This window comes from Geotrypetes seraphini, chromosome 3 (assembly GCF_902459505.1).
Source record: "Geotrypetes seraphini chromosome 3, aGeoSer1.1, whole genome shotgun sequence".
Classification (NCBI taxonomy): Eukaryota; Metazoa; Chordata; class Amphibia; order Gymnophiona; family Dermophiidae; genus Geotrypetes; species Geotrypetes seraphini.
The window spans coordinates 284,259,430-284,279,234 of NC_047086.1; the positions used below are offsets into that span (position 1 = coordinate 284,259,430).

The window sequence follows — 19,805 nt, forward strand, 5'->3', positions numbered from 1 at the left end:
TTTGCATTAAATAATTTGGCGACAGGAAAACAGATGTGCAGCAATTCACAAACATCAAATTACATAAAACAAAATTGCTATTTATAAAAATGAAACTTTTAAAATATTATTATTTAGATACGACCTAGCAGTTATTGAGTTTGAAATATTTCGTTTATATATATATATCGGTTATTTCCAGGCACATTGAAATAGATTCGAGTATTTTGTAAAGTACTTGTTGGTTGGGGAGCAACATTGCTCGCGAATGTCTTGCCTGTCAATTAGAGAATAAAACGTTTGGGATAATCCTCCAGTAATAGCTATGAAAAGGTATTATGACAGTCAATTTCACAAGTAATCCATTTATCCATAACCCTTCCAACAATGCGACAAACTCCTTAAGCTTTCTCCAGGAAAGTCTCTACAACATCCTCTCCCCCTCTTCTTTTTTTTTTTTTTTTTTTCATAGCTCACTGTTACTTAGAATAGGAGGATTTTATTTTGAGGATAACAAATATAACCAAATAAGCCATATAAGTAGTAACCCGCATAGATCCTCACGGTTATGCGGTCTGTAAGTTGATTTTATGTTATGTAAAAACAGAATGAGAAGACATCCTAAGGAACAGTCAAAACCCAAGAGATCAAATGCATTTCCCCGTGTCCTCCCATCTCCGCTAACCTCCTCACCCCAGAACTGGGCGCTGCCTCACACAAATAGAATCGTGCATGCCTTTCAACTTTCAGCAAGCACGAACTATTTTATCAGCTTTGCGATTCACACATCTATCCTCCCGCTACTCGACATCCCTGGCTTCTATCGCTTCCAAAAGGATTACGCGGAAGGATCTGGCTAAGCGCGTGCCGAGGTGGGTGCTGAGTAGGGAAGCGTGTGGAAGGAGGAGACGAGGAGGGTGGGGGAGTGTAATGCGGCTGTGGCGACTACTGACGTTCGGAGGCCGTTACTTTTTGACGTCGTGGAGAGCCGGTGCCGCGCTCTCCGGCAGTAGCAGCCCGAGCGGCTGTTGCTGCTGAAAAAGGCGGGGCACAGCGGAGGGGGCAGGGCACAGTCGATCCCCTGTAGCGGGGCGGAAAGCAGAAGGAAAAGAAATCATTTTTTTTCTTTGTTTTACTTCTCTGTTGGAGGAACGGATTTTACAGTATACAAGCACTCAAATAGACCAACTGGTTATGGGCGGTTATTTTATAGAGGGTGATACATTTCTATCAAGTGTTGAATTTTTGATCGTAGCATCTTTTTTAAAATTTTATTTTTTAACCCGTTGAAAGCTGGCGGCGATATCCTGTGTGAGATTTTTCTAGTTGCCGTGGATGCTGCTTGTGGTTGAGTACAGTATGAGTAATTAGCCTGCGGACTTTCATTGGAATTTCTCGTCCTGTGAGCTGCAGCCAAAGCCTAGAGGCGTTTTTTTTTGTCCCCTAATTTTCTCTGCTAAACTGATGTAGAGCTGAGAATTGTGAAGAACAGGGTCTCTGAAGCCTGGACCAAAAGGAAGTGTCATGCTTTAAGACGGATCGGATGAGACTATTATGTGATCGTTGTCGCCGTCAATTTCTTGCTTTTGAAATGGGTTTATTTACAGTATTTCTTTTCATTTACTAAGCATTTGGGAAAATACTGTGTATAAAATTCAAGGATTTCTTTATTTCTAAACAGTCAGTGTGTAGAGATTTTATAAAATGGAAAGTGAGATATTTACACCCCTACTGGAACAATTTATGTGCAGTCCTCTGGTGATTTGGGTAAGTATTTCCTTGAGTTTATTCACTTTAGTGGATTGTGAAAATAATGATTGCGGGTAATGATTACGCAAAATAGTATTGTAAAATATTTCTATTCTAGGTCAAGACATTTGGTGCTATGGCAAAAGGAAATGGTACAAACCTTGATGAATATGTGGCATTGGTGGATGGCATATTCCTAAATGAGGTCATGCTTCAAATGTAAGTTTTCAGGTTGATATTTTTGCTTTTTATCTTTTGTTAAATCCTCATTTTGAGCTATTATTAGTAGGACTGTGGGGATTGATAAACAAATTTTCTTGTAAATTCTTGCTGCCCATGTGTTATAGCAAAGAGAACTGGATTAAAATATTTGACACCACAAATTTTTATTTATTTTGAAACAAAGCTATAATAAATTTATGTAACAGTTTTCCATATATGTGTTTTTTTAATGTCATGTACCTTTGTATTTCAGTCAATGAAATACAGACTTAATAACATTAGTGTGTTCTGTGGGCCTTATTTACTAAAAAAGTATTTTATATAACTAAAATGAGGTAAATTTGCATGGATTCAAACCTTCCAGAGCTTAGGCCTGTTCCCTTTCTTCATCCATCATGGTTTTGGCCTTCAAGAAGCCAGATGTCTGGTTTTCTCAGATATGTAGTTGGAAAAAGAGATGTTAGGTATCTCTTCAGGCTATTTACAAACTTTCTTAAATAATTTTAAAAAGCTTAAATGCAGATACAGGTACTCATACGACCTATGTGATTTACGACTGTTTGACTTTAGGACAGTTTTCCCTGCCAGCTGTTAGCAGCGCCAGTCTCCTGCACTCCCAAGTCTTGCTACGCAGCAGTACTAAGCAGCGTGAGAGTAAGCCGACATTAACGGCTGGTCGCCTCTTTTCTGTCGTCGTGTTCCTGCACATCGCTTGGCAGCTAGCGAGAACATTTGCCTAGACATGAAACTTTTTAAACAAATGCACGAGCTCTGCTAGCCAATGAAATGAGTGAACAGGGAAGCTGGTATCGCGCCACAGGCTGGTCTGGGAACTTCTTCTGAAGTTTAGAAGGGGCGTGAAGTAACTTGTTGCGATCACTCCCTTCAGTATTTAAAGGGCGTGCGAGCTGTCAGTTCGAATCCGTTAAACATATGTGTTGGTGATGTGAGAGCGGGAATGTGGGCCTTAGGCAGAGTCTCTTGAGTACAAGAAGAGAGGGTAACGTGCTCTCCTCCTCCATTTAACCTATATACAGTATTCATAACATAGGCCGACATATGTCCCGATCAACTTACGACCTGTCAGTTGGAACCAATTGCGGTCGTAAGTCGATGGTATACAAGAAATAAAATTATTATTATTATTATTATTTGCACCAGTAGGAGGAGCTTGAAACTGCCCTACATTTTTCACTGATAACATAGGTGCCATATGATTCAGCCCTTCTGATCTGTCTAGATCAGGGGTGGGCAACGAGGGCCGGAATCCAGAAGGGTTTTTTTGATTTCCCCAATGAATATGCATGAGATCTATTTGTATGCACTACCTCCCATTGTATGGATCTCACGCATATTCATTGAGGAAATCCTAAAAACCCAACTGGATTCCGGTCCTTGTTGCCCACACCTGATCTAAGTCCAAAGACTTCTCAGCTCTGTTGGGTGTTTTCAGCTCACAACAGTCCTAGGACTTAGGAGAGGCTTACTGGGGTTAGGCAACAGCCAGCATTTATCCTTCCCCAAAGGGTTGCCTCTCACCTAAAACCCATTATATTATATAGTTTTTATAGAGAATGACATAGGGACAAATTTGTCCCTGCCCCTGCTCCATTTCTGGAAGCTCTATCCTCATCTGCACAAGCCTTGAACACTTTAAAACCGTAAGTGTTTGAGGTTTGTATGGTTAAGACAGAGCTCCCAGGAATGGGACAGGGACAGAACTTGTGGGACAGGAAAATTGAGTTCCCGCGGGGACGGGACAAATTTGTCCCCATGTCATTCCAAACCACACTGTGAGTGGTTAAGGTAAGACAAAAATGGATTAGCACCTTAATAGGTCCAAATCACAAATAGTCATCCCATGTGATACTTAAGTCCAGCAATTCAGTAGTCCTTAGCCCCTTTTTTGGTCTTGCAAAAACTATCACATATGCAAATTAGTTCATGTGCAGATTTCCTCTTGGTTTCACCCTGAGCTATTTAGGAGTCATGTAAACCAAAGCTTTCTTCACAGAATATTGAATAACTTCATTTATTGTGACCAGGAAGGGATAATTTGTGTTGTATTTATCCACCCCAATCATTTTGAAAAGTTGGTACCTATGCACTGATGGCTGTTTATTTAATGAGATAAAGGAATCGGAGAATGTCAGTTCTATAACTGTGCATCAGTAGTTAACCATGCTTTGCATATGTAAATGAAGTAAAAAGTACCACTTACTAGCTCAAGCACCTTGAGTACTATTCTCAATGTGTGTAAATGGGATAGCATGTAGTTATAAGGAGGGGTATACACACTAGGATGTCTCACTTTAACATGCACAACTTATAAGAATACTACTGTATAAATTGCACAAACTGCTGGTCGAATTTAGTTCAGTCATTTACACCTAACATTGATTTGGCATAAGTGGGCATGCCTGTATTTGGGCACGATGATGTTGGTTTCTGCTAATATTCTACAACAGAATCTGGGAGCCCTGAAGTCATTATAGAATAGGCACTTCCCATGCTCATCTAATTGCCAATTTATAGAACTGGCCTGTAAAGTGATTCATCTTGTATAACACGTGTCAAACACAAGGCCCGTGGGCTGAATCCGGCCCACCTGGCTGTTTTATGTGGCCTGCGTGTGCTTGAAACTACACTCTCCAGGAACCTCCTTGAGTCCTGACATCCCCAGCACTGAAATTTAAACTCTTTGGGCAGCCGACGCAAAGCTGGCCTCCTACTGTCGTCCTGCCTATGCGAGAAGAGGAAGTGATGCAGAAAGAACACTTCCGGGGCAGGCAGGCAGACAGCGGGAGGCTGGTTTTGCGTCGGCTGTCTGAAGATTTTAAATTTCAGCGGCAGGGAGATGGTAGGTGGGGGAGTCGGGAACTGGGGACTGTCTTACTGTAAAATCCAGCTGAGATGGGGAGGGCTAGGGTTGGGAATGAGGGAAAGAAATGCTGCACAGGCTCCGGGGGGAGGGGGGTTGGGACAGCAAGAAGGACAGATATTGCACGGGCAGGGAGGAGGTTGGGAAGGACAGAGGTTGCATGGGCTGGGGGTTAGGAAGGGAGGGAAAGAAAGAGAGATGCTGTCGGTGGGTGTGGGAAGAAAAAAAAAAAGAAAATTATTGGACATAGGTGTGTGCAGTGGGAGGGAAAGAGAGATGGTATACCTGGGGAAGAGGGAGAATTGTTGGATATGATAGTGGTGGAGAGGAGGGAGGGAGAAATGTTACACTGGGAGAACATAAGAAGTGCTGCTGCTGGGTCAGACCAGTGGTTCATCGTGCCCAGCAGTCCGCTCTCGCGGCGGCCCTTAGATCAAAGACCAGTGCCCTAACTGAGTCTAGCTTTACCTGAGTACGTTCTGGTTTAGCAGGAACTTGTCTAACTTTGTCTTGTATCCCTGGAGATGACTCGAGAAGGGAGAGATGCCAGATTTCGGAGAAGGGTGATGGAAGGAAGGAAGAGAGAGATGTCAGACCATTGGAATGGAAGGGAAGGAGAAGAGAGAGAGATGTCAGACTGCATGGAGGAGAGGAGAGGAGAGAAGGAGAGAGATGTTAGACCTCAGGAAGAGGGAGGGAAGGAGAGAGAGATGCCAGACCATGGGAGAGTAGAGAGATTTCAGGCTATGAGAGGAAAGGGAAAAGATGCCAGACCATATGAGGGGGGAAGGGGGAAGACAGAGTTGCTTGACCATGGGAGAGGGATGAGATGGTGCACAGGGATGGAGGGGAAGGGGAGACAGAGGGAGGAGATGATGCATAGCAATAGGTGTGATAATGCAAAGATAAGAAGAAATGCTTCTTATGGATAGATGGGAATAGGGGAGAAGAAAGTGGGAGGAGATGATACACACAGATAGATGGGAAGGGAAGACGTGGAAAAGTAGATAGATTTTGAGAATAAAGTAGAAAAATGGAAGAAAGATGAATGTTAAAAGTTAATGCTAAAGAAGGATTTAATGTTAGAAAGTGAAGGAGAGAAAAACAGCAAATGGATAAGGTGGCCCTTGATACACAGTTAAGAGCACAGACAGAAGGAAGTACAGATAGAGACTGGGAAAAGGTGGTTTGAAAACCATCATCACCAGACAACAAAGGTAGGGGAAATTATTTTATTTTCAATTTAGTGATTTAATTGTGTCAGTTCTGAGAATTTACATCTGCTATCTATATTTTGCACTGTTCAGGAAGAAATGCATTTGTTTCTATTTCTTTGGGGTTGTACTGCATGCATAGTTTTGCATCTTATGGTTTTGTTTGTATATATTGGTACTTTTAGTCTGTATTTGCATAGGGGTTATCTGTGTTTTGGTAGGAATGAATGTTGAGAAGCATACAGTGTGCTTTGTGTAGTTTAATTTTGTGGTTAACCATTATGTGGTGTTAATAAGATTATATTGTGTGAATATATGAAAAATGAATGGAAAAATGGTATTACAATTAGTAATATTATGGGGGCAGGGTTTGGTGTAGAGATTGGACGGGGTCTGGGATGGAGCTTTATCCCCCCCCCCAAGAAAAAAGCATTCTACTGCCTATGCCTAGAATGACTAGTTGAATAAAGGGATTTATGTTAACATCTATGAGGTGAAAATAACCAGGTGAATCACTGAAATGGTGTCTCAGGATGAGAAAGGATCTATACCAGAAAACTACTAAGACTGAACATAAGAACATAAGCATCGCCTCTGCCGAGTCAGACCACAGGTCCATCGTGCCCAGTAGTCCGCTCTTGCGGCGGCTCCCCAGGTCAGTGACCTGTAAGTGATCCGTTATTGAAGACATTTTGTCCTGTATAGTACCCCCTTTAACTATAACCTTCAATCCCCTTTTCCTTCAGGAACTTGTCCAACCCCTTCTTGAAACCCAAAATCGTACTCTGCTCTACCACCTCCTCTGGAAGTGCATTCCAGGCATCCACCACCCTCTGAGTGAAGAAGAACTTCCTAGCATTCGTTCTTAATCTGTCTTCCTTCAATTTTCTTGAGTGCCCTCTTGTTCTTGTTTCCCTGGCCAGTCTGAAGAATCTGTCCCTCTCTATACCCTTTATGATCTTGTAAGTTTCTATCATGTCCCCTCTAAGTCTCCGTTTTTCCAGGGAAAAGAGCCCCAGTTTCTCCAGCCTCTCAGCATATGGAAGGTTTTCCATGCCCTTTATCATTTTCGCTGCTCTTCTTTGGACTCTCTTGAGTGTTGCCATATCCTTCTTAAGGTACGGCGACCAGTATTGAACGCAGTACTCCAGATGCGGGCGCACTATCGCCCGATATAGCGGCAAGATAACTTCTTTGGTTCTGGTAGTGATTCCTTTTTTGATAATGCCCAACATTCTGTTTGCCTCCTTTGAGGCCGCTGCACATTGTGCCCCCGGCTTCATTGTTTGGTCCACCAGAACCCCCAAGTCCTTTTCTAGGTTGCTTTTCCCCAATACCATCCCCCTCATGCTATAGTTGTACATCGAATTTCCTTTCCCTATGTGCAAGACTTTGCATTTCTCTACATTGAAGCACATATGCCATTTATTTGCCCATTCATTCAGTTTGTTCAGGTCCCTTTGTAGCTCTTTATATTCCTCAACAGTTCTAACCCTGCTGGAGAGTTTTGTGTCGTCTGCAAATTTTATAACCTCGCACTTCGTCCCTGCTTCTAGGTCATTAATGAATATATTGAACAGCAGTGGTCCCAGCACTGACCCCTGCGGGACACTGCTCGTAACTGCTGCCCATTCCGAGTAGTGTCCCTTTACTCCCACCCTCTGCCTCCTGTCCGCCAGCCAATTACAGATCCATCTGTGCACGTCTCCTTCCACTCCGTGGTTCCACAGTTTTCTTAGCAGGCGCTCATGGGGTACCTTGTCGAAGGCTTTTTGGAAGTCCAGATATATGATGTCTATGGGGTCACCTTGGTCCAATTGTTTGTTTATCCCCTTGAAGAAGTGCAGTAGGTTCGTTTGGCAAGATCTTCCTTTACAGAAACCATGCTGGCTGGTTCTCATCAGATTTTTTCTCTCTATATGCTCATTGACTGAAATTTAAAAATCTGTTTCCGCTCCGTCCCTGCAAACCATCTGATCCCATCCTCACAAGCCTCAGTTATGATTTTATATTGAATGTATTTTATTAAAGAATAAAAAGAAACAATATTCGGTACAATTGTAATTTTATAAATACAAATAATACAGAGCAAGGATCAACAAACCCCTGTCTCCCCTCCCCTCCCCTTCACATATATCCCCTCTACTATCAAGAAAACTGAATAAGCTAAATTATTACAGAATGCTACCCAGAAATATTATGCTAACAGAATACCGCAGTCACACATGACAGGAATAGTGTTAGGGGAATGTAACTAGGGCATCTGCCCCCTGGTCAGAGAGAGCCCTAAGCCAGCTGGAAGCTAAAGAAGCATTGCCTGGGCTTTGCAGTCTCCAGTTATGTTTAACACCAGCTCATTTCAAATCTGATATATTCTAATCGCAAAATAGAAATAAAATTCTTTTTTTTACCTTTTGTCATATCTGGTTTCTGCTTTCATCTTATTTTCACTCCCTTCCAGCGTCTACCCTCTCTCTCTCTTCAATCCAGCATCTGCCCCTTCCATCCACTGTCTGCCCTCTCCCCCTTCCATATGGCATCTGCCTTCTTTCTATGCCCCTCTCCCCTTTCCATCCAGCCTGTGCCTCCTCTCTCCTTTTTACGTGATTCATTCCAGCTTCACTACTCTCTTCATTTTTATCTCTCCTACACCAGATCTAGCATCTTTGTCTCTCTCTTCTTATTGCTCTGCTGACCCCCTTCCCAGCATCAATCTCTCTCTACTTTCTCATTCATGTCTCTCCCCTTTCCCTCATCTAATCTCTCCATTCCACCCTGACCCATTCCCCTCCTCTAATCTCCCTGCCAGCTGTTTTCTTCTTTTTAATCTCCTCCCCTGTCCAGCAGTACCCCTTTTCTCTTCCCTCCTTCCCCTTCTCTCTTCCCTTCCCTCTTCCACTTCCAGCAGCATCTCTCCTTCTCCCTCCCTCCAGGTCCAGTAGCAGCCCTCCCTTTATCCAGCAGCTTCCCAGCCTCCAATAATGGCTTCCTCTCCTTCCCTCTGCTCCCGTCTCAGCAGCTCTCAGTACTTGCCTGCAGCAGCGATTCACTTAGGCAGCCTTGGGTCCTTTGATGGGTCGCGCCGCCTTTGAGGAAAGAGGAAGTTGCATCATCAGAGACGGGCAGCATCTCAACAAAAGCCCCAAGACTGCCTAAGTGAATCGCTGCTGCAGGCAAGTACTGAGAGCTGCTAGGAGGGGAGCGAAGGGGAGGAAGCTACTGTCGGAGGCTCTCACCGGCCCTGCGTGGACTGGCAGGAATTTTCTGCAGACCGGCACCAGTCCACAGACCGGCGGTTGAAGAACACTGATCTATACTTTTAAGACTACCGTATATACTCGAATATAAGTCAATCTGAATATAAGTCGAGACCCCCATTTTCCCCCCAAAAAGGAGGAAAAATGGTTGACTTGAATATAAGACGGGGGCTTAATATTCAAGTGCCATGCCCTTCCAGGATCTGCACCCAATGCCCCTCCCTCACGGCCTCCCCTGCCTGGTTCTGCATTCAGCCCCCCTCCCTGCCAAGTTCTGCACCCAGCCCCCTTCCCTCCCTGCCCTGCAAGGCTCTGCACTCAGTCCCATTCCCTACCAGGCTCTGAACCAAGCTCCCTTCCCTGCCAGGCTCTGAACACTGTCCCCCCCCTCCCTACCAGGCTCTATACCAGGGGTGTCCAACCTTTTGGCTTTCCTGGGCCGCATTGGCCGAAAAAAATGTTTCTGGGGCCGCACAAACACACAGACATTGCAGCAAGACAGATGAGGGAGCCGGCAAGACGGTAAACACCCGGGGGCAGCAGAGGAAAACACTGCATCGCCCTCGACCGGGGCCGCACAGAATACTTCACGGGGCCGCAAGTTGGACACCCCTGCTCTATACCCTGTCCCCCCTCCCTGCCAGGCTTTGCACCCTGTCCCACCTTCCTTCCCTGTACCCTCTTCCCTCTAAAAAGAGCCATCCTCATCAGTGATGTCATAATAGCTTGATTGCCCCATACTCCCCTCTGCCCTCCAACCCAGCTAGCAGATTAACCCTTACCCTTAACTGAAACCACTTAATGGTAGGCAAGGACAAGAGGGATCCCTCCCTGCTCCTGCCCCGGCCATCACTAATAATTACCACCCTCCCTCTTGTATCTGTTCCTAGTGATCCAACGGTATATCCCTCCTGCTGATTGCGAAGGTAGTAGCCAGCGGCGCACCCAGGCCGGCACGCAGGAGCGAGCTTTTTATGTTCCTGGCCGGCTCTGCACCGCTCCTTGATAGGCTGCCACGAGAGCTGCAAGTCCCATGAGAACTCGCGGCAGCCTATCAAGGAGTGGTGCAGGGACGGCTAGGAGCACAAGAAGCTCGCTCCTGCGTGCCATCCCGGGTGCACCGCTGGCTACTACCTTCGCAATCAGCAGTACACCGCTGTACCAACAGGGAACAGGTATGCGAGGGAGGGAAGGAGGAAGGGTGATAATTATTAGTGTCGGCTGGGGCAGGAGACGGGAGGGATCCTTCCTGTCCTGGCTTAAGGCAGGCCTGCAGGAAGTCCGGGAGGGTTTCGGGTGGTCACTGGGGGATGACCAGAATATAGGACGGGACCCCCCATTTTTGGGCCCTTTTTTTGGCCTAAAAATCTTGTCCTATATTTGAGTATATACGATAAGTATCTTAATAAAACATTCAGCCCGCGACTTAGCCTGTGTTTTAGATTTTGGCCCCTTATATGATTGAGTTTGACACCCCTGTTCTATAACTTGAAATACATGAGTGTTATTTGCTTTATAGAATCCTCTATCCTTGTTGCCTTTACCTCAGATCAAGATGAATGTGTCTCTCTTCCCTTTAGCTTGAATAGCTCCCATTTATATCCACTTGAAAGAAAAGTCAGATTTATTTTTCTTTCTCCCATGGAAAAAATCACAGGAGCCAACTTGTGATGTACTGCTTTGCTATACCCTATGCAATTAGATTGAAATGGGAATTGGAAAAAAAAAGATTCAGGCAAGAGTACTTATGGTAATATTTTTAAACCATTTTTTAAAAAGAAAACCAAATGTTCAAAATAATGCCAACAATCGTCCAACTAAATATAATAATGAATTCCAATATCCTTAGTTGAACACGTATGTGTAATAAAATGAAATAATGTAATGAGAAGAGAATTCCTTAGATGTAAACAATTCACCAATGCAGTGGCATTGAACAAAAGCTAGAGGAAAAGCATCCTGTACAAATGGAGTTTTGTTGATGAGAAAATGAAAATCTCAGCAGAGTAAACCCAAGCTTCAGGAAATGGCAAGTCGCTATTTTAAAGCAGAGATACGCCAGTGCAACTCATTCAATCCCAGCTTGCTTAAGTCACTGAGAAAGCTGGTATTGCTAAACCCGCGGCATTGGGTGCTTACAAGGGAGCGACTGTATTGATTATACATTTCTGACAGGGAAGAAATTCCTCATTTGAAGACTTTATATGCCAACTAAGTATCTTTTACATATATTTTCAAGTAGCTGCTTGTTTAAGTAGCTGCTTGTTTAATATCCAGCGGTCTTAGGAACTTTATGCAAACAATTTGTAAAAAGCTTTGTAGTGGGCAATTGCACAGTCTAAATTGCACAATTTGAACCATGTTGTACTAAAAATGGTGGGAAAGAGAGATTACTCTATGAAAGATAGTTATATGTTCACCTACTTAGTGGCTTTTGGTATTTGTGCCACTGCATTAGTGAATTGTTTACATCTGAAGGATTATCCTCTCATTACATTAGTTCATTTTATTACACGACACTTTTTTAACTAAGGATACTGTTGGTGGCATTATTTTAAATTTTGGTAATCATAAAATCAAACATCAAAAAACAAAGTTTATAGCTGAGGTTTACACATATTTTTTAAAAAGCTATTTTTTTTTACTTTGGTTCAGAGGCAGCTACTCTAACCATTAGGCTCCAGCTTACAATATTTTTTAAAAGAGATAATATTGTGTTTGCAGGATGATATGGCAATTGTCTGAACAGCAATGTCAACAGACCCTACCCTTTGCAGACTATCCACATTTGTCTGACTCTTCCCACTTCGTATCTTTCTTGCAATCATTCTCTCTCTCAAGGATATGTAGGGGTAGGGAACTCCGGTCCTCGAGAGCCGTATTCCAGTCGGGTTTTCAGGATTTCCCAAATGAATATGCATTGAAAGCAATGCATGCATATTCATTGGGGAAATCCTGAAAACCCGACTGGAATACAGCTCTTGAGGACCAGAGTTCCCTACCCCTGCTATGGAGGATCAGGCCAGGATTAGCCTTTTGGTGAGCCCTTACCATAAATACCGTATTTTTCGCTCCATAAGACGCACTTTTTCCACCCCCAAAAAGCAAAGACACAAATTTAAGCCCGCCGCTGCCGTCACTGCTATATATTTTAAAACCCTCTGCTGCATATTTTTAAACCCTCCCGCTGCATATTTTTTTTTTTAAAAACCGCCGCTGCATATTTTTAAACACCGCACTGCCGCCGCCACATATTTTAAGAAACCCCCCCACAACTGCTGCAACTTTAATCTCACCAGCCCACTTGCTGCCGTCGTACCTGGTGGTCTAGCGAATTTCCCTGCCAGAAGTGCAGAGATCAAGAGCAAGCCCTCCACGCTCCTGCCTGGGCCCGCGCCAATCTCCGAATGGCTGCAGTCGGCTCTTGCGAGACTCTCAAGAACTGATTGCAGCCATTCAGAGATCGGCATGGGCCCAGGCAGGAGCGCGGAGGACTTGCTCCTGATCTCTGCGCTTCTGGCCTATGCGCCGCTGGCTTGGAAAGATGGGAGGAATTAAAAAAGGTAACGAGGGAGGATGATTAAAGGTACGGGGGGATGATTAAAAAAGGTACTGGAGGGGTATGTGGAGGATGATTTAAGGTACTGGGGCAAATGGGGGGTATGGGGGATGATTTAAGGTACATGGGGGTGATTTAAGGTACTGGGGGCATGTGGGGGTATGGGGGGATGATTTAAGGTACTGGGGAGGCATGTGGTTGTATGGGGGATGATTTAAGGTACTGGGGGCAGTGGGGATATAGGGGATGATTTAAAGTACTGGGGGGCACATGGGGGTATGATTTTTTTTAAATATTTAATATTTTTATTAAGCTTTCAAGATATACAAGATAACTGTAAAGCACATATCTACTGTACATGACAACAAACAGAACTACACAGTATCTCCACAGTAAGAGAAAAGAAAAAAAAAGGCGAAACATACCCAACCAGCAGACAAAATTGAACAAAATCCTCTGACTAGCCTGCTAAATAGCGAGCAATACAATAACATCCTTTCCCCCCTCCCCAAAGAAGAACTCCTAGCCAATCGCAGCCCCCAGCCCCCTCCTAAAGCACCGTACAGCAAAGAGAATAGGTTCACCCTATTTGCAAAGACAGCAGTTTTTCAGAAATTAAAGCCCAGGTTCCCACTGAAAGAACATAATATCCTCTGTGTCGAGCCACCATCAGCTCCCTATGTCCCAACTGTAGTAATCTCAAACACCAGGCCTCCCGGCTGGGTGACCCAGTGGTCTTCCAAGAACCAGCTATTAAACATTTAGCCGCCGCTAAACCTCATCGCAGTATCTTAGTTTGCCACTTAGAATATAATCCCAATAAACAACCCAATGAAGTAATCCCCACCTGAGCTCCCAGCAAGCGAGACAATTCCTCTATTACTAATCTCCAAAAGAGTTGCAGCACATGGCAGTCCCACCAAAATATGTAAAAAAGATCCCAAACCCTGCCAACACCTATCTGATGCTGCAAGATACATGATATGTAACCGTTCAGGTGTGTAAGAACTTTATATTGTTTATTGTTTATTGTTTAATTGTTTAATTAGTTTCTTGATTAAACGCTTTATCGATTCTGCAAAGCGTTGTACAAAGCACTTGATAAAATAACATTGTAACAAACAGAATTACCATTAAAACAGACTTTTTTTTTAAAAAAAACGAAAATACAAAATTATTAGACGAACTACAACACGTACTAGGTTAAATAAGGACGCACTAACAAACGATACATGAAGGAAAAAGGGAGGAAATACAATAATTATAGTAAATGAGAGAGACATTAAGGGAAAAAAAACAAAAGGGCAGGACTTAATGGAGAAAAAAGAATGAGAGAAAAGAGAAAAGAAAAGAAGAGAAAAAAATGAAATAACTTCAATTAAAAGCATCTTTAAAAAGGAAACATTTTAAGCTACTTTTAAACGTTTTTAAATTATTTTCTGTTTTTAGATAAAGCGGAAGAGCATTCCAAATAGTAGGAGCTGTTACAGAGAAAATAGAGGTTCGACGTGTACCGATTATTTTTAAGGAGGGGATATTTAAATTGGATTGGGTTATGGATCTTAACGATCTTGGTGGATCATAGGGAATCAATATTCGATCAATAAAAGCTGGGGAATTAGTCTGCATAGTTTTAAATGTCAAAAGGGCAATTTTGTAAGTTATCCTGTGTGAGATAGGTAACCAGTGGGCATCTTTTAACAGAGGAGTAACGTGGTCATACTTTGTTGCTCTGTAGATTAACTTAATTGCCGTATTTTGAATTAGTTGCAGACGTTTTAAATCTTTGTGAAATATACCTTTTAAAAGCGAATTGCAATAATCTATTTTTGAAATTATGAGTGAATGGATCAAAATGTTGAGAGAACTGGTTTCAAGAAAAGGGGTCAATGATCGAATCATTCTTAGTTTGTAAAAACAGTTTTTAACCAGAGCACTTATTTGCGGTCGGAAAGTAAGCTTGTTATCTATGAGGACCCCTAAGATTTTTATGGTTGAAGTTGTATGTTGTCGATGATAATTGGGGAAATTAATTTAGCTCCCTCTTTACCGGGGAACAGAAGAGTATTAGTTTTTGAGATGCTTAATGAAAGTTTATTGGAATTTAGCCAATCGTGAACTTTATTTAATTTGTTATTGATTTCCTGAATTTCAGAATGAATTGTTGATTCGATTGGGTGTAGCCCTACCCACCTCAACACAAATAGCCGTCCATTCCCTGGAAGTAAAACTCCATCCCAAATCACTCTCCCACTGAGATCGAAACTTAAAAGTGGGAAGAACACTCCCCTTCCAATATTGATACATAATAGAAATAGGCCGTGGCACTGTCTGTAAAGTAATCAACAATTTTTCCAGATGTTCCCCTCCCAATGGTGATAACTGATCCCAACCTTTAGATCCCAGAAAATGTCGCACTTGAAGATAGGCCAAATAATTACCCTCAGGGAGTCTATATTTAAGTTGCAAACTCTGAAATGCATAATTCCAGTTGGGTTGAAAAGATCTCAAAAGGTTCTCAGGCCCACTCTCTCCCAAAGCTCAAAAACTAGATTATTAGCTTCTGCAGGAAATTGAGGCTTCCCCCAAAGGGAGGCCAAAGAAGACACCACCAATCCCCCATTGAACGCTCTCCGAGCCTGATCCCATACCCTAAGTAGATGTAACAGAAAGGGGTTAGCCATCAGCTGCTGCCTGCGGCGGTCTGCCATAGAGGACCGCAAAACACTTCTAAGCGGCACACCCTTTTCATGCTCTGTTCCATATGCACTCCCCATTTCTGGGTTCCCAGCTCCCAGTCCAGTAACATGTGCAATTGGGCAGCACTGAAGTACCAAAACAAATTAGGAACCCCTCTCACCCCCACCCCCCGTCCCCTCCACAACACCCCCTGTGAGATGCGTGGCGGTCGTTTCTGCCAAATAAAGCTCCTAAACATTCCATGCAGTCTCCGAATAGTAGCAGCCGGTACCTGACCGGAAGTGTTTGAAAAAGAAATAATAATCTAAGCAATTCTCCCCCACCAGGAAAACCAGAGCCCATGCCATCTCTGGAGGTCTATTCGCACTTTACAAAGTACGGGGCTATAGTTAACAGCATACAGACAAGAAAGGTCACTCGGAATATGAATCCCCAAATAACGCAATTCCTGTCTAGCCCACTGAAAGGGAAACCACTCCCTTAAATAGCTAATTTCCTCCTCCGTCAACGTAAGGTTCAAGAGCTTCATTTTATCTAGATTGATTTTAAACCCAGATATAGCTCCATGGACCTCAAAAATAGATAACAAAAGCAGGATAGAAGATCTAGGCTCAGTAATATATAGTAAAATGTCATCAGCGAAAAGCGCAATACGATGATCATATCCTGCAAACTGAATGCCCTGCAAAGACGTATGCTGTCGAACATACTGGGCCAACAGCTCTATAGATATAGCAAAAAGTAATAGGGAAAGGGGACACCCCTGCTGAGTCCTCATTGCAATGGAAAAAAAATCAATATAACTGCCATTGATCCTGAGACACGCTCATGGAGACCGATAGATAACCCAACCACAGAAAGACCCTCCCAAGCCCATATGCTCCATAGCTGCCCATAAAAACTCCCACGAGACTCGGTCGAATGCTTTCTCCGTATCAACCGCCATCAACACTGTCGGCTCACATCTGTGCTGTATCTGCCACATCAAATGCAACTAATATTATCTCCAACTCTCCATCCTTGGATGAAACCCGCCTGATCTTGATGAATTAAACCCAGAAGCACTCTCCCCAACCGGAGAGCCAATACTTTCACAATGAGTTTAGCATTGACATTCAATAGAGAGATCGGTCTATAGGACCCACAGCACAACGGGTCCTGACCCAGCTTCAGCAACAAAGAGATGCTGGCCTCCCCCATAGATCCAGGTAACGCCTGACCCTCCCTGACACCATTCACCACTCGAACCAAAAGAGGGACCAAGAGATCTCCAAATTGCTTATAAAATTTGGCGGTGTAACCATCGATGCCAGGCGATTTGCCAGTTTTTGCCAATTTAATAACCTCCAGGATCTCAGAGAGGGATATAGACTCTTCAAGAAGTCCTCTATCCTTTGGTGTCAGAGTGGGCAATGGAGCTTCCCTGAGAAAACCCTGCATCTCCATCGAACTCCCTAACCCAGTGGTCTCAAACTAGAGGTCTGCACGGGAACGGGGATCGTGGGAATCCCCCCAACCCACGGGACTCCCATGGGGACCCCCCTCTAGCCAACGGGACTCCCACGGGGATGGAAGGCTTTGGAAGCAGGGTTCGTCTATATAATATAATGGACACTTCAGCCTTAGTAAAAGAGGGGGTTTATAAGTTAATTACCTGAACAGAAAACAAAAAAAAGGTTCCACCAAAGAGATTCCACAAGGAAAACAGCAGCGCAAACACAAAAGAAACTGTGGAATTGTTGATCCTGTCAGAAGTAATTGCTGCTTTTTATGGGGACGGGCAGGGATGGAGGTAATTCCTTGCAGGGATGGGTGGGGACAGAGAGGATCCTGATGGGGACGGGTGGGGACGGAGAGGATCCTGGCGGGGACGGGCAGGGATGGGTGGGATTTCTGTCCCCGTGCAACTCTCTATCTCAAACTCAAACCCTTTGCAGGGCCGCATTTTGGATTTGTAGGTATTTGGAGGGCCGCAGAAAAAATAGTTAATGTCTTATTAAAGAAATGACAATTTTGCATGAGGTAAAACTCCTTATAGTTTATAAATCTTCCCCCCCTCCCCCGAAGGCCTGCATGTTCCTACTTCTTTGCAGCGTCCTCCAGCTTCCCCCCTGGCCTCCCAGTCTTAGTTTCAGCTAATTACTGCAGCCTGAAGAGAGGATCACCAGTGCTGTAGCATTCCTTGCAGGCTGCCCTCGGCCTATGCAACACATTCCCGCTGCCGCAGTCCCGCCCCTCCTCTGGCGTCAGGGGAAGGATTGCGGCAGAGGGAAAATGATGCTGAGGACCACGGCAGCCTGCAAGGATTGCTGCAGCACCGGCAATCCTCTCTGCAGGCTGCGGTAATTATCTGAAGGAAAGAGTGGGAGGCCAGGGGGAAGCCAGAGGACACTGCAAAGAGCGAGCAGCACTAGTAGAGGATGCGGGCCGCGAGTTTGAGACCACTGCCCTAATCCCTCCCAACCATATGGTTAAATATATTTTATTGAGCAAGCAAGAACACAACATAGTAGCACAAAGTACAAAAACAGCTCAAAATTTTGTTTTTTTGAAACAGTCCCCAAAAGAACCACCCCCCCCCCAAACCCCCTTCCCTACCATACCCACCCCTGGGTCCTCCTTCGAGCACAAAGTAACAAAGAATTGAAGAACAAACTATACAAAAAAGCACAAAAGGGAAGTACAGACAAAGCATCAATTAAGTATCCGGCTACGAGCCAGAGGGGTCAAAGTATTCCAGAAAGGTTCCCAAGTGGTCTGGAAAAGACGACCATGTCGAGAAGCCAAGTCAGTCACATCCCGTCGCTCCCACATCAAAAGAGCGATCATGCGGCTCCTCCAAAGGGAATAGTCCGGTGCCTCAGCTTCAAGCCATTTCAGCAGGATGCATTTCAAGGCAATCAGGATAGACCACTTGAGGAAAGCTGCAACTCCCTTGAAACGTGGAAAATAGTGAGGAACAGTCCCAAATAAAAGCAAAGGGGAACTGCGAACAGTAACATGCCAAATAGACTCCACAAAAGTAAATACAGCAGTCCAAAAAAGTTGTATCTGAGGACAAGTCCAGAACATATGGCCTAAGCTGGCTTCCGGAGCCTGACAACGAAGACAGGCTGCATGGGGACGGAAGTGAGCCAAATAAGCCCTTCTAGGAGAAACATATAAACGAAAAATCAATTTAAAATGCTGCTCCCAAAAGGTAGTGTATTTACGAAAAGCAGGCAGGCGCCGGACAGCCTGAAGAAGGACATCAGAAGGCAAATCAACAGCAAGATCACCGGACCAAGCATCTCGCAGCTTAGAATGGTCAAACAAAGGGCATTCATCCTTCAAGTGGCGGTGATGAAACTTGAGAGGGACCGATTGTTGAGAACCAAGGGTAAAGGCCGTGGACAAAGTCTCATGACAAGCGGCCTTCAAGGAGCTAGAAGGTAAGGAAGAGATATAATGATGGATTTGCATGTAAGCAAAATAGTCAGTAGCAGGGAGATCAAATTCAGCTCGCAACTGAGCAAAGGATTTAATGGCACCTTCATCGTTAACCAAGTGAAATAGATAATGAATGCCCCTTGTTTCCCACCGAGCAAAACTCGGCCCATCAATCCCAGGTAAGAAAGAACCATTGAAACGAATAGGAAGGAAGGGAGAGACAGAAGGAGAAAGAGAGTGAAATTTACAGACCCAACGCCAAACCTTCCTTAAGGGTCGATGTAAAACTTTCAGAGAAAGAGATTCATGTTCTGAAGAAGAAACAGAATGAAGATATGCACTGAAATGAGTAGAAGAAAAGCAGGAAAGTTCCAGAGCTGAGTTAGTGAATGCCGAAGTACCCCGTAAAAGATCATTAATATGCCTCATTCCACAACCAACTGTCAAATAGCGGAGATTCAGTAATCCCAAGCCACCCCTATACCAGGGAGTTGCCGCCCGCTTATAAAGCAAGCGAGGCCTCTTCCCTGCCCAAAGAAATTTCTGAACCAGTCGTTCCAAGCGGCGCTCGTCCCGAAACGTCAAATAAAGGGGAAGGACCTGGAAAACATAAAGCCAACAGGGGACCAGTAGCATGTTGTACAGGTGTACTCGACCCAAAAGTGAGAAAGGAAGGGACTCCCAAAGGTGCAACCTATTCTGTAACGTCTGAAACAACGGGGCTACATTCAACCGGTACAAATTAGACAAGTCGAGTGGAATAGTAACCCCCAAGTACCGCAAAGAAGAATCTGCCCAACGAAGAGGGAATACAC

General features: G+C 44.1%; 1 protein-coding gene across 3 annotated transcripts in view; it reads left to right on the forward strand.

Moving 5' to 3' along the window:
- Positions 1-946: 946 nt before the first annotated feature.
- The window catches only part of CCDC88A (coiled-coil domain containing 88A), a 612,058-nt gene continuing 593,199 nt past the window's right edge, over positions 947-19,805 (forward strand). For 2 of the 3 annotated variants that reach the window (XM_033936818.1, XM_033936819.1), the window contains exons 1-2: positions 947-1,746; positions 1,847-1,947. In XM_033936818.1, coding sequence (XP_033792709.1) covers positions 1,684-1,746; positions 1,847-1,947 — 164 coding nt within the window. In that variant the 5' untranslated portion in view covers positions 947-1,683. The remainder of the gene's footprint in view (positions 1,747-1,846; positions 1,948-19,805) is intronic. The other variant, XM_033936822.1, reaches the window with a different exon arrangement.